Here is a 15,467-nt window from a genome sequence, read left to right as displayed (position 1 = left end):
AATTCAACCGCTCCGTGAGATTCAAAGCCTATTTCAGAGTGGACAAAGAGAAAGGGTGAAGCTGATTGGTTGGTTCTTGTCACATGACCTGTGGTAGCGCTTGCGGAATTCTGAAAAGTTGGGATTTTCCATCTCGAAAAACGAGCGCGTCACACAGCATGAGCGCGTCTACATTTAATATAACGAATACAAGAACGGCCCTTATTGTGCTTGCAGTTTCACCCCACCCCAATCACTCGAAATTAAACTCTTCGGATCTACACGCTTGACATTAATGACATATTTTGATTCAAAACGGCGAATTTCGCTGAAAAGCGACTAGTTTGCAGGTATAAGAGCCAGTCATGTTTCAATATGCTAATGTAAGCTGCAGATCATGCAGAACCTACATAAGGAGAAGGGGGCATTTCCAATTTGTATATTCATACAGGAATCTGATTTTCTGCTAAAAAGATAATTAATTAACAAAAGTGTAATTGTTTCTGTGTCCTTTTTGTTTTCTATAGAAATTTTTTGGTCTTCTTCCAACCCTTCTTCTTATATAAAACTAAAGAATTCCATTAATTCAAATGAACGATTTAAGGAAATGATCCAGTCACAATCTAATACGTTCACTAAGAATCTTTATTGTGTTTCACTGACATAAGTTACTGGCCACATCTGTGTTATGTTGCAGAATTTGTACAAGTTATTTTCTATTGTGGTTATGCATTAATAAAGGTTTTTTTTTTCCAGCACCAGGCAAGACATAGGGCCTACAACTGGGTCCCAGTGAGCACAAAAACATTCAGAAAAGTGTTTTTGCCAAAGGTTCATGCAATGTCTGGAGTAAAAGGGTTTTTTAATAGATGTGAATATGGACACAGATAAGTGTGACTGTGTGGTCTACACAAGACATCAAAGTTCATATGGACCAAAATAAAAACCCAGAAAGAATAAACCAATTGCTTTTTTATGGGACATTTTTATGGGTCATTCTATGTCAGGCCATGCTGACTATTTATAATACAACTTCATGCTCACTGGGGTGGCTAAGAGTTTGATTATTTAATTTCTAAACAGTTTAGAATGAAAAATAGGAATTCTATAAAAATTTACTATTCAGTACTATTTGTGAACAACATGCAAAATGTAATGTTGCTTATGTTTAACATGGTAACATAATTGCCTTTCAGCTTTCTTAAACTAAAATATCAACTGTCAGGACTGATCTGAACCTGCAGACTCAGTTCTGAACTTGTTCAGGGTTGATGGTTATTCAAGATTAGAGCCATCCATCTTACAGACAGGCTTATGGGCCTCCAGAACGAACTCCAGCCTTTCTTTCTCCCTCTCCAGCCCAGCAATCTCTGCCTCCAGCTGAGCCTTCACACGCTCCAACTGCTCAGTCTCCTAAAGGTCAAACAGAAGAGTTTAGCAGTACATATAGATTCCAGTGTCATGTATCATGAGAGAAATAAGTATTACATTAAATCTAGCGCCAGGATGGAACAAATGGTTAAATGGTAATACTTTATTATTAGTTACAAGCCAGTAAATAAATCAAATTTGAAATTACAATTGCTATCCATGAGACTCACGTTTTGTAACGTGTCCGTAAGCATGCGTCGACGATCCCGACATCTAGCAGCTGCTATTCTGTTCCTTTCCCTGCGGGCTCTCCTCCTCTCACACTCCTCAATGGATCTCTAGAAGTGATTCAGAGGCAAGAATAACGGTTAATTGTACAGAATAACTCTATTTTAAAAATATGAACATAAAAGTTCATGATGTAATTCTCCCAAACCTTCTCCCACATTTACATAAGCAATATGGCAGGATCAAGCAAATGATGATACTGCCATCTTGTGGGAGATAACTGTACAGCACACAGATTTCCCCAAATATTACTCCTCTTACTCATCAATGGCCAGATTTACAATCTGGTTTGAGTGTGTGCTTTCTGAGTCCCGCGCGAATATTACTACACTGACTCACCCTATGAGATTCTATATGACTAAGGTGTGAATCACACAGCCCTCTTTACCATAACCGGATGAGTCAAATGGACAGCTCGTCCCTGCTTCCACTGTTTAGGACGTTAAACCAGAACATTTATATCTACAAACAAATCTACAACTTACAGGTTGATTGCTGTGTTCTTTGTCTGGATCCTGAGATCTGTCTCTTGTCCCAGAATGGAGCAGCTCTGGATTGAAACACTGTGACAGGAGACATGGACAGTTTGGCAGTGAAGAGGGCAAAAAGGAGGCCATGGTGTCCCAGATGCACTCTGCTTCTGAGACAAGAGAAGACTCAAGAAGCCACTCATCATCTGGCCTGGAGGTGACAGAGTCAGCATTGGAGCTAGATGTGACTGCATCTGTGATCTTCTGCAAAATATTGTGAGGGAAGCAAAAAAAATTAAATAAATAAAAATACAAACTTTTAAAACAAATTCTAAAATAAGAAGAAGAAGAAGAAGAAGAAGAAGAAGAAGATGAAGAAAGCAAAGGGTGGGAGTGTTAAGAGGTAGGGCTATGATTAGGAGCATAAGAATACTGATTCATACATAGCCTAATTAATGAGCTGGTTGAAAATAACTACACAGGGAGTATTTTATTCGCTAAATGTCATTGTCTTCTCACTTTAGCTATGTATTGGTTGTTTTACTTGTTGCCTTTCTATATCGCATGCTATTACTAAAGCATCTGTTTCCCGCTCCATTTTAGTCCCATTTACATTTGTTCAATTAGTTTAACGAACCTTGTGCATTTGGGTGGTGGTGTTCAGGTCCAGTCGTGCTGCCATGTCTGTAAAAAGTCCGTAAGTGAAAGCTGCACTCCCGTGGCTTTGATACATCTCTCCAAATGTTCTCCAGGATTATCATGACCGTCAAACCCAATCATTTAGATCGTCCGGGTTTTCCCCCCCTAAAATCGCACATTTTCATCTCATCAACTCCTGAACTGAAATCCCTCGCGCCACAGGGTGAATTCAAACGACTACACGCGCTCCTACAGGGATGAAAGTAAAGCACGTGATTCAATCCATATTTCACTACACTAGTGTGTTTCAGTCCCTCCCTTTCCCTCTTGAGTACGTGATACCCTATCCCTGTCCAAAATGAGCTTTATTATCGCCTTCACATAATGTTTCAGGTCAAAATAAACAAACGAAGTGCATATGGTTTCCAACTGCCTTCAACTTTTCGGTCCACATCATGGTTAAAATCAGTAAAATATTACATATAGCACAAATAAAGGAAATAATTTTAAACAACTCAGAATTGTTTGGCTTCACTGTATTTGTCTATTAACTCTACATTTGTTGTGTATTTTATTTAATTTGTCAATTTCTATCCAAATATCTGACGGTTGGTCAATAACAGACTACACTGAATACATTCCATTGTGGTCCCTCAGATGATTCATATAAATGGCGCCGATATTTGTTCTTCTCTCTTCCGTATTAGCATCATTTCGCTTTTCCCCCACATTTAGCTAGAGTGCTAAACCTTTCAGACGTAGGTAGTTCAAGCTTAGTTTAATTTTCCCCACTGACTAATGACTAACCTGCTGTTAATTTGATTACTCTGTTAAGCTAAATCGCGTATACACAGCAGTTTAAAACTGAACTTGAACGCTGCATTTGCTTGGGGGTAGAGAATTAGTTCAGCTAATAGGATAGCTAGCTCAAATTTCTTCGCCCTAATCGTTTTTCTTTTCTTTTCTTTTTATATAATTAGAATTGTTTTTGTTTTTTGATATTTGATATCTACCTGATGTCCACAGCCACCCTGTTCTCTTTCTGTTCCTCCATGCCTCAGGTGGCATTCAGCCTCTGCTTTGTTGTCTTTGTCAGAAGTTGTGACTCATATCAGCGACAATAAAAATTAGATTTAGCTTCAGGCCACCTGATTCAGTTTTCAAAACTGTGTGTAATATTTCTGCACCAGCTTAGTCACTCCTGTCCACTACTGAGCTGATCAACTTAATGTCATCCACATGTTTTTTTTTGTTTTGTTTTGTTTTGTTTTGTTTTAATGGTAATTTGTCATCTTTCAGGATGCAGGTGAAAGAAATGTTCTGCCTCTGTATTACTTGACCAGAGCTACAAAGTAAAAATGCTGATCAGGAATCTACATGATTATGGTTTTATATTACATCTCGTGATGCACATGGACATCATCATAATCACTGATGTAACCTGGGGTCATCAATTGTTTCTGGGCTTTCAGAATCAGACACCCTTGTCCAGGTGAACCATTCGGGGTTGATCAGGCCCTGTCTTGTGTCCAAGTAGTTTAGACTTTCTCGCTGATGTCCAAATGGTTATTATGTGGTGTTACACTTGTTTTTGTACTAATCCTGCATATTTGACCTGTTTGGTAACAAATGTGAATTAGTCATTCATTTGATGATTTTCATGAAAGCACCTTCTTCCCTGTAGTATTAGTAATACAACCTGCTTACACAGCCTTCTCCACATCTTGATTATCATTTAAATCTCCTTGGGCAGTGAACATTTCATGTGAATAACAAGTGGGAAAAAAAACAGTCTGCTCTATATGAATCACTCAAGGCTTAGTGCTTTACTAAGCACCAAAAGAGTACAGAATGTGTATTATTTAATAAATACAAATGTGCCATCTGCATCTATTTATAACAGACAACTTCCTCTCTAGTTTACTTGTTTTTATAATAAATGAAAAGTGATTACTTGAAATGTAATACATTTACATCATACTAAGTCCACATATACAATTATCTGTAAGTGTAAAATAAATCAGTTCACCATCTTGATTAATGAAACATTTATTTTCTCCTCCTCAAACCTCTATTTATCATTAGAAAAAAATCGACATGTTGCTATTTGAATTTGTGAGTCAGGACACTGATGTAATGTAAATGAGTAATACATCAAAATCATGTTATTGCTATTTAAGCTTTTATTACTTGCCACATGTGTGTACAAAGGTACAAATGAAAAAGTCTATAAGAAACTTTCATCAGAAGTAAAACATCTATATAGTTTTTAACCATGCAGTTGGCATGACACCTATAATGGTCTGTAGGCACCAACAGTGACATCAAACAGTTTCGGATTGGTCAGGTTCCCTTCCTTGTCCAAAAGGAAATAGAACTTATGATTTTTTACTTTGAGAGGGATGAAGGAGGGTGATTCCTGCCTGTGTGCGTGACAAGCCACTTGATTCAAAGGTACAGTTAGATGCCAGGCATTGCTCACTCCTAGGGGTGACTGGGTACACACGGTCACCTTTCCACCTCCCTTATGCAGGACTACACGGCTCACAGAGCGACGGCTGAACAACATGCCCAGTCCAACAATTCCTCCTCCTAATGGCAGAGTAAGACAGAGATGAGACCGGTGGTGAGAAGGTTTGGTACTTTATAAGAGTAAGGAACAGTCAAGTTCCTATACAGACTGTCAAGGATATTTGTATAAAAGTAAAAGCGTTGTTAATCTTCATGATTTCATTATAGATATCCAATGTATATTTTATGTTAATTATGGATTTATTAAATTTTAGTGAGTTTTTCACTAGATTTGCTGACTTTTAATATACAATTATCAAGGTTAAGAGTCTACTGACAAATCTAGTGACATTTCTGAACAGATGTTAGAAAACTGTTCTGTACAGCTGCTGGTTGAAAAAGTTGAGAGAGCAGGTTTGGTGTGTAAATCTCAACTGAGTTCCTCTTGCATGAACCTATGTTTCCAATGAGAAATCACTGATCAACATAGTTTCCAACAGCCCAATGCTCACCATTGTTCCAAACAAACAATCACTGATTACCAGTGTTTGCCCCACAGTTGTCCCACATGTACACTTTGTTCTTTATTTTAAACTCTCATTGTGGCTATATTTACAAGTAATAAAAGAGAGATATTCTATCCATAACCATTTCCTTCATGTCCATTTCCCAAATACACACTACCACTGCTTCATTTTGCCTGCTTTCTATACAGAAATTACAGTATACTGTAAATATCTAAATTCTTTGTGTTGCCATGACCAAAGAGTCCATCTTTCTTTTACAAGAAATACACTATAATCGATCATTTTTAATAAACGCTTTATATTCTAATAAAACTCAATGTTACAGTTGTCTTCATAAAATCTTCCTTCTTCATGTAACATTCAAGTCCAAGTGGCTTTATTGTAATTTCAACCATATACAGCTTGTACAGTACACAGTGAACCGAAACGTTCCTCCAGGACCATGGTGCTACATAAAAGAAGACACTGACCACATGAGACGACACAGAACTAAATAAGATCTACACATTTTTACATAAATGCACGTGCAAATGTGTGCTAACAACACAAGACAGTACAGTAATTACTAAAACAGGACAATAGGCACAGTAAGTAACAGTGTAGCGCCAATCAGTACACAGTTCTAGTATGGACGTGTCCGATATAACAAGTAGTGCAAAAGATAGGTGCCAAAGAGTAACAATATAATTTAAAACTGGTATAAATGTAAACATAACATGCTATGACTTAGTATTCAGCAGATTAGCTTATACCAAATATGGACATTGCAGTTATTTCAGCAGCAGGCAGGTAAAGTGTATAATAGTGACAAGACATTAAATACAATATTCTTATAAGAACAGTAGCTGCAAAAATGCAATAGAGTCCATGCAGAAATGTGCAAATATTGTAATGGGAGAGGGATGGTGTTCAGTTCAAATGGTTTGATATGCAAATAACCATGACGATCCAATGAATATTGGATTATATTAATGAATAATGTAAAAAATTTGTCTACATCATTTGGTGACTTGTAGAGACTGTGCATGTATTATTTCCCTGTAAAGAGTTTGTGATAATAATTCTAAAAATGTCCAAAACGTTATTTTCATTTGAATCATCAGCAATATACACAATATTTATTAAACAAGCAGACCTTAAAAGTGATAATATCAGGTGTATGTGCACAGGTGGGAGTGGAGTGCGCATACACCTGATATTATCACTTTTAAGCGATAAATACATGTGGGATCCTGAGTAGGATTGGCAGAACACTTACCTATAATAAGACAGCCGAAAGTGAATCCATATCTCCAGGTATTGGATCCAAGGTTTATGTCAAAGCTAAAAAGTCCCAATTCCGTCCTGACCTTTTGAGGCTCTTTGCTGCTCTTTCTCGTGTCTCGAAGTCCCGTGAACGCAAAATAGGCCAGATAGCTCCAGAACAGAAACTGACCTCCACAAAACAGAGCCAGGAGCCTGAAGAAGCGGCTTCGGTCATGTTCGAACAGCACCACATCTCTCACCACGGCGGAATGGGAACTCCGAAGTGGTTGAACGGGGAGTAACCTTACATGAGATGTCAATGACATGCATTTCAATGGATTCAAGATTCTGGGATTCTTGATACTTCCCACATACCGCCTGGACAGAGGCAGAACAGCGCGGAAATGCTGTATACAGGTCACCCGATGGGGTGCAATGAAGAAAGCCCGAGCTGTAAATAATACACACTGAGACGCCATGACGCTCGGTTAGATATTTAACAGTACAGTATTTTTATACTCCAACTGGTTGTACAGTGAACTCCAATTAACTATCCATAAGAGATAGTGACAATTTCTGTGCACCTATATTTTAGCTAAGACAGCTCACCAGGACGCCGCCATATTGTTCTTTACTCCCATTAGTACGGAAAGCGCGTTGGTCCAAATCTGTAGTCTGTCTCTGTAATTTGATTACGCCATGCCCCCTAGTGACTCACTGTTCATTTCCGCCTGGGAAGTTCGTATTTACGAGTTGGGACGTCATAATTACGATGTCAATTGCGTTCAAGTGACTTTAATCGGAGCAAGATGGCGGTGTACCTTCTCTTAATTAACTGGAAGAAAAAAAAACACAGCAAGGTTTTTTTTTAAACTCTACTTCTAGAAAATGAACAGAAAAGAATGCGCATCCGGTGTATTTTGTTTTTAAAAAATGTTTGTAGCCACTGAAAAGTTTATCGTTACATATTATATTGTTGTATAATACTATCGCATATTGTGCAGGCTGTTAGATTTTAACAAATTTACCGTCAACTACAGACGTTACTTATGGAAGCCCTAAGCGGCCATGCATTATTAGGTTTTTTTTTCTTCTGTTGTTCTCTCGTGAAATCGACATAACCAATAACTGTTTACTCATGATGTAATTTTATTGTGAGAAAACCTCGCGTTTTGTGAACGGGACTGGTGTTACATGCACGTTGGCATCTTTGCCCTCATAAGTGTAATAACTTCCCGCTGTAGAGATGGACCTTATCTCCGCATTAAGAGAGAGGGATGCCCCCTTCTCAAGTGTCGGACACTAATGTGGAAGTCGTCAGTCCTGCAGAGATGACGTATTTTTGTAGGCCACCCCAGAAGTTAGCATCATCATTCCCTCGACAAAAAGCAAATAGGGTTTTTCCATTGGCTTTTGGATTATTGCAGAAAATAAACTGTGACCAACTAACGTTTGATTCTTATATGTTTCATTCATTAAGATAATCTTCACAAGTGAACAAAACTTTTATGAAATTTGAAGTCTAAATATAATCGAAAGAAGTAAAAGCTAATGCTATAAACAAACTACACCAAGGTCGTATGACTTCAACACTACGTTTCCGTAAATTCGTTCAATCTTAATTTTTTTTTAAAAAAAACCAATACGCTTGGAAAATACTATAAATTGATAGATCTACAAGTTTGAAATTTTGAGTTGCAAGATCGCGAGTATAAACACAACAAGGCTATATTAGAGAAGTCTTCCTGTTTGGCGTGATGACGTTTAATTTCCCCGACAACCTCTGTAGTCCAATTTAGCTACTTGTTAGCAACCGTCTTTTTCAAGACACATAAAAGCTTAAAAAAAAATCCTGAGTGGGGTATTACTGATATATTTTATGTCGTAGTATAAAACGTTAACATTTCTTGAGTTTGTGTTAACCACAGACCTTATTCAGTCATTTAACCAAAAACCCATTAAAAAACCCAATTGACTTCGGGACAATGGATGTCCAGTACACAGAAAAATTAAGTCGAGATCACGAGAAAACAACAGGGGTGGAAATTATAATGCATGGCCGGTTCCGTAATTGCGTCCATTGATTCCACCATGTTTTCTTACTGACCCACAACAATAATAAAACAACAAGTAAACAACAATACATTGTGCAGTTATTTATTTTATTTGGTAAATAATTTTCTATATTTTATTAATTCTACATTACTAAATTTTCTACATTTTATAAATGACTGAATTATACATAAGCCTTTTGGAGTTAACTATAAAAAAAAGCACTAAAAACATGTAATCTTTTAAAGAAACTGAATTTTGTTTAAGAATGTTTGTCTAGTAGGATTAATGTAAATAATGTGACTGTGCAATACCTCTTGCTCTTGTGGCATTGAATAATAATAATAATAATAATAAAAAAGAGCATTTAGTCACGACAGACGTCTGTAATGCTTATTGACCCCAAGATAACTACAACGAAAATAATTATTGTTGTTTAAATCACATTGTACATATTATTGTACTGGAATAAACCTGCAGTCATCCATGTCGTAGAATATAATTGACTGTATACTGACAAACCAGCTGTGGTATAGCCACAGGGATGAGACAGGGTGGATCTTGCTGATTTAAATAATCACTGTAGGTATAAGAGCAACTATGTGCAGCCAAATCAGCAATATCATTGTCATTTTTGCATCGTGGAACAAATACGATATTCTGCAGATCCATCTATATATTATGAGGCTGTGCCCCTCCTTTGCCCCCCTATGTACTGTATAAAAACCTGGACATGCCGCTGATTTTCAGAGCTATATGGCTATGTTGCAATGTTCTAGACAAGTTCCAAATTATGTGACCATTAATATAATGTACATAGACAAAAGGGTACATCTAAATATTGAGTAACAACTTTTTTACAAGTTTTTATTTTTATGTGAACTAGAAATGCAATACATTTACCACCCTGAGTACATTAATATGATCTTTATGTATGTGCCGTCCTAAGTAGAGTCTCCAAAAGATACATGATTAATACCTGATTAATGATTAACATCTGGAACAACACAGATTTGATGTTTTATTTATTCAATACCTCAAATGATAAATCACACAGAAGTCTCCAGAAGCCAGTAAACAACATGTTAGATTCTAAGTTATTTCATGGGATGGGTCTATAAACATAAGAGAATACACAAAAATGTGTGTATGTGGAAATAAAAATATTAGCCATGGTTATCAATGGTACATTAATGAACAGTTTTCAATGTGTTTACTGTATCCTGTTTACCCCAGTACAGTGTGTAATGTTTGGGTTTATTTTTGTACAAATTGGGGAAGGTGTGTGTGTGTGTGTGTGTGTGTGTGTGTGTGTGTGTCTGCTTTTGGAGCTGTTAATGGCTTAGGCCCATTGTTCTACCTGAATAAACCTTATCAGAGCTCAAAGAGAGCAATGAGTCCCTTCTTATTTGCATACAGAGCTATAGACAAAACTGTGAAAAATAAACCTGGAGAAAATAAACCATCTGGGCAAAACCTGTTAAAAAAACAATTATTTGTAACCCTATAAAATAAAAAGAAATAATATAATAAATTATGAAATAACACTAAATAATAAAATAATTAAACATGATAAGTAATAACATATACAGAAATAAAAGAAAATAAATTAGAGTTTTTATGAGGACACATGAAACACTAAATCAGCCCAGAAGTGGGACAGACACTGAGCTGACCTTATTATTGCTGTGAATTTGCAGGCAGTTGAATGAAACATAGTTTTTAATGAAAACTCAGTACCTATGTAAGTCCAGATGACCCAAATTGTGCTATACTTAGTTAGGTGTCAACCCTGTAGCCTATGCATTAAAGTAGTTAAGTGCAAACATATTAAATTCTCTGTTCACCGCCCCCCCCCCAGGCCACACTGGATGACTACATCAGTGTAGTAAGTCTGCCTTAAATGCTAATTGCTGTCTATACTTAAGCAATAGGACATACACCCCCACCCCAACCTTCCACACCCTCAGGCCCACCAACTCTTATTTCACTCCTCCAACAAAGCCTACTGTCCCAGTAATTACTCTAAACATGTCCACACCCATGAGCCAAACAGTTCACACACCTCACACAATCTGACACATAAAGGACCAGTTTGGTTTCTCTGCACTATAGGCTACCTATTTTAAATTGCTTAAAATTGTTTTTGTGTGGGTCAAATAAAAACCGCCGTTTTTAGATAATTTTTTTTAGGAATAGTATAATATTTTCCTTGTTTTGATGCGTAACTGACATACTTAAGCGGATCTGCACCGTTACTTTAACGCGCATGCGCGAGACTTACCTGGTCACCGTGTTAGGTAAATGAATCGGTTTAGTTCAGTTGGGCGCGTGAAGTAAAAGTGAACTTCACCAAAAATATATATATATATATATATATATATATATATATATATATATATATATATATATAAAACAGGGTTAAATGTGGCAGGTAGCAGCTTAAAGGTTGGTAAAACAGGAATACTTGGTTTATTGAAATTAAAACGAAAATATTATTGCGCAAAGAAACCTGTAAAAAGCAAAAATGCCGCGAGTGTTTCTGGTTAAAAAGACGAGCAGCACTTCCGGGAAAAAAAAATGGAATGAAATACCTGACTGTGCGCGAGGAGACATCTATACACCAGGTGAGTGTTTATATGGTTTATATTGCTCACAAAGCAAATATTGCCATGTAAATGATTTTTATATGGTTTCATGTTCATTAATTCTTTAGTCTTTCGAGATTAGACATGTGTGCTGAATGAAAACACCGGAGATAAAGTTCTTTACAGGTACTTGAATAGAGGATCCATGCAGTTGTCTAGTTTAGGGCTTTTGTTCATTTACAGGATGTCATGGTTTGTGATTCATGCTCCATCGCCCTGCACAGTGAGAACTTGTCATAGGAGTCAAAACTAGCCATTCAGTATGAAATAATAATAATTTCAAATAAAATAAGTATAAGTGTGAAATAAAATAAATTGTAGCCTAATAAGTGTTGAGTATGTAACTTCAGCTGGCAAGCAGTAAGTTTTGCTGAGCATTAAACAGCAGAATAGAAGTTGTTTCAAAAGGATCAACAGCTCTACAGTAGTACTACTAAATGCTTAGTAATACTAGATACATTAGTATGAAATGTTTATTCAGGAATGGACGGGATGGGGACAATGGATGGTACATTTTCAATACAGAACAGATCAGAACAGTATTGGATGGAAGAAACCAGTGCAAACAATTTGTCAAGTCTAGAAAAGTAGACTCTATCCTTTCATGCAATTTAAGTAGAAGAATCGTTTCAGTGATAAGCTAGGAAAACTGTCTCAGCTGGGGAAGATGGAGAAATGTAGTAAAAAGTGTCCTATATTATAATAAAAACATTGTTTCTGAGGTCAGTACAATTAATCAGATAATGCTCGTATAGAGTACAGTTTCCTAGTGATTGGTTTATTATTATGTTTAATATGTTTAACTTGACCTACTTTTATATGTAATCTGTCTGGTTGCAGTTTTTGGAATCAAAATAACAGCACAAAGAATATAGGGAGCAAAGTATCCATTAATTTGTCCCTTCAGTGACTGTTTAAAAGGTCCATTAATTGTTTTTCACTAAAGTTTGGAATGACAGTACAAAGAGCTATAGCTAGACCCATTGTGCATAATCTCAGGCCCATGGCAACTTCTCAGGATGATCCCTGTGAGGGCAGGGTTGAAAATGGCCACTGCGAATCTTTTCCCTTTGAAATCCCCTGCATAGGCTTCATTATGTGAGCATGAACCGCACTTATTTTATGGAGCTCATTGATGTACTTCAAGGGTGTCCAGCTCAGTAACTAGTGAGTCACTGGTTCAGTTTGGTTATTTGCCTTGCTCCCTGACTTAACTTCTCAAATAACTACAAAGTTTGAGTGTATTGGAAAATGGGTAATCACCAATCTGAGCAGGACATGGTCCTGACCCATTGGTGGAATTGTTAGTACTCATTTAATTGAATGGTGTAATAGGCCATTTTGCTTGCTTTTCAGTGTGTATCTTCACTCATCATGGCCATGAAGAGTGTGAGCACAGCCCTGCTGAGCTGCCCGTCTGTCCCTCCACCCCACAGAGCAAGACCACACAAACACACACTCAATTTCACAGCTCGACTGCCCAGCTGTCCTGCTCTGTCATGCAGGAGTTGAGCTCACACGGGCCTCCTTTCATCTGTTCCAAAAATAAGGTCAGATTAATTACATTTTCGGGACATTAAAGAACATTCTAATACTGGACCTGTTGCCACACTTTAGAGATATGGTCTCTGTTTTCTTTCAGCCCAAATCTCACCTTTGCTTCAGTAAATAATCTTACTTGGATACTGTACATTTGTATCTAAAAACCCCTAATGTAATCTAAAGGTGATGGGATGAACACAGGACATCTAATTCACCGTATGCTCATACTGGAGGTCATTTTAACATACCTGGTATTATTTTACTTTACAGTATGCGGTTGTTGAATATGAATAATTTCTATCTCACTATCTGGTGTTACCTGGAAGAAGATGGGTTTACTTTGAGTCTGATTCCTCCAAAGATTTCTTCCTCTTGTTGTGTCAGGGAGTTTTTCCCGTTTTCCTTTCCTTGTCATTAGGGATCTAAATCTACATCTGGATTTCTGCTGCTGTGTGATATCTATTGTTAAAAGTGCTAGACAAATAAAACTGAATTCAATCTTTTTTTGATTCCGTTCATTTATGCAGATGGCCAACGCGGATAATGAAGCATTGAATGTCTCTCAAACCACATCAGATTCCCCTTTTTCCTGCCCAATATGCAAGAAGACTTTTAGTCTTGGCCGAGTGATGAAACGTCATTTAAGGACTCATAGCGACTTGAAGAGGTACTCTTGTGAATACTGTGGGAAAGGTTTCAATGACGCTTTCGACCTCAAGAGGCACGTGCGCACCCATACAGGTGAGCCGGTCATCAAATGTTACGATCTCTTCTTCTCCCTGTCTCTCTTTGTCACGCCTCGCTAAGCCAGACAGTTTCTCTTGCAGGTGTGCGGCCCTTTAAGTGCACTGTGTGTGAGAAGGCCTTCACTCAGCGCTGCTCCCTGGAGGCTCACCTAAAAAAGGTTCATGGTGTCTTCCAACAGTATGCCTACAAGGAACGCAGGGACAAGCTGTATGTGTGTGAAGAGTGTGGCCTGACTGCTCAGACACATGACAGTCTGTGCAGTCACATCCAGGTCAAACATCCCAACAGCAAGATTGCCAAAGCAAAATCCAAAAACAGGAGAAGGAAGGCACAAGACCGAGGAGGAAGTGTGTCACCCTGTTCTCCTCATTCTCTAAGTGATGCCGATGCCGGTGTTTGAGTAATGCTGAAATGACAGATGACCTGGAACATATTTCAAATGAGGAGGTCAATGGAGGTTTAGATCAGACAATTGAGAGTTCAGATTCCAGCACCACCAAGCACAGTGCTGAGCAAAACCTTTAAGCAACACTTGCACCAAAAAGTTGTACCCTGTGCTCTGACACCCTTCCAACTTAAAGAATGGATAGGTAAAGTCATGTTTTATGTGTAATTACCATAAAGATAGGCATTGCTTTCATATTGATTAAAATGATAAAATGTAAATACTTTGTACAAATGTCACTGTACAACAATTATACTATTGATAAGGAGACATATGCTGTTGCACATTGTTATCCTTAATGTACACACAGAAGTTTATGCATCACATTTAGTCTCCTGTATTACACACTTGCACTCTTAAATTTTATTTGTGTGGTTATCACAGATCAAATCATTATTAGATCTTTTAGGTCTCTAATGCATGTTTAGAGCGTTCTTTTTACACTGTACTTGAATGTCTGGGGATGGTTTTGAATCCCCATATCTACTAGCAAATAAAATGTTTATTTTTCAAAATATGAAACTTGTCATGAAGTCCCTTTTAAAGACCAGGTTGCAAGACAAAGGACAAAATGAGGCATTTAATATCTTACAATCCATAAAATTATCACCAGACAAGCCATTGTGTACATTTTCCTGTGGGATAACTGCTGCAAATACTCATAGTTATTGCTGGAAAATTACTTTGAGAGAAGACAACACAAGGAAGGGTCTGTAAATCAGGACATGGAGCCATCTGTGGGTGTGTTTGAGTATGTACTTAGAGATTATAGGTTAACATCCTGATTATTGACATGCCACCATGTCAATGAGTCTAAGCCTATAGTTCTTTTATTGAAAATATAATGGGTACACGGAGCTCTATCATTTGATTTTATTTCCCATCGACCACCTGAGAAAAAGTTAATTCCATGAATCTGTTCTCTTAAGAATTTTTTAGGGTTTTTGTTTTGCATATTTTTCTCGAATATATGCAAAAGATATATATTATTTAATATGTGCAC

At 37.3% G+C, this 15,467-nt stretch overlaps 3 protein-coding genes across 3 annotated transcripts; 1 reads left to right on the top strand and 2 right to left on the bottom strand.

The window, feature by feature from the left end:
- Positions 1 to 291: 291 nt before the first annotated feature.
- Positions 292 to 3,263, bottom strand: fosl1b (FOS like 1, AP-1 transcription factor subunit b). Its single transcript, XM_053649205.1, has 4 exons — positions 2,746 to 3,263; positions 2,124 to 2,372; positions 1,581 to 1,688; positions 292 to 1,392 (listed from the first exon to the last, which is right to left on the bottom strand). The coding sequence occupies exons 1-4, from the start codon at positions 2,839 to 2,841 to the stop codon at positions 1,255 to 1,257; spliced, it is 591 nt and encodes a 196-aa protein (XP_053505180.1). The 5' UTR covers positions 2,842 to 3,263; the 3' UTR covers positions 292 to 1,254.
- A 1,445-nt stretch (positions 3,264 to 4,708) lies between these two features.
- Positions 4,709 to 7,741, bottom strand: tmem223 (transmembrane protein 223). Its single transcript, XM_053649204.1, has 2 exons — positions 7,044 to 7,741; positions 4,709 to 5,339 (listed from the first exon to the last, which is right to left on the bottom strand). Exons 1-2 carry the CDS (start codon positions 7,507 to 7,509, stop codon positions 5,041 to 5,043), a joined length of 765 nt encoding a protein of 254 aa, XP_053505179.1. The 5' UTR covers positions 7,510 to 7,741; the 3' UTR covers positions 4,709 to 5,040.
- Positions 7,742 to 11,517: 3,776 nt separating this feature from the next.
- ovol1b (ovo-like zinc finger 1b) lies at positions 11,518 to 14,419 on the top strand. The gene is made up of 4 exons (XM_053649406.1): positions 11,518 to 11,709; positions 13,087 to 13,280; positions 13,800 to 14,013; positions 14,100 to 14,419. Exons 1-4 carry the CDS (start codon positions 11,610 to 11,612, stop codon positions 14,417 to 14,419), a joined length of 828 nt encoding a protein of 275 aa, XP_053505381.1. The 5' UTR covers positions 11,518 to 11,609.
- Positions 14,420 to 15,467: the final 1,048 nt, after the last annotated feature.

This window comes from Ictalurus furcatus, chromosome 18 (assembly GCF_023375685.1).
Source record: "Ictalurus furcatus strain D&B chromosome 18, Billie_1.0, whole genome shotgun sequence".
Classification (NCBI taxonomy): domain Eukaryota; kingdom Metazoa; phylum Chordata; class Actinopteri; order Siluriformes; family Ictaluridae; genus Ictalurus; species Ictalurus furcatus.
This window is presented reverse-complemented; position numbering and strand designations above follow the sequence as displayed.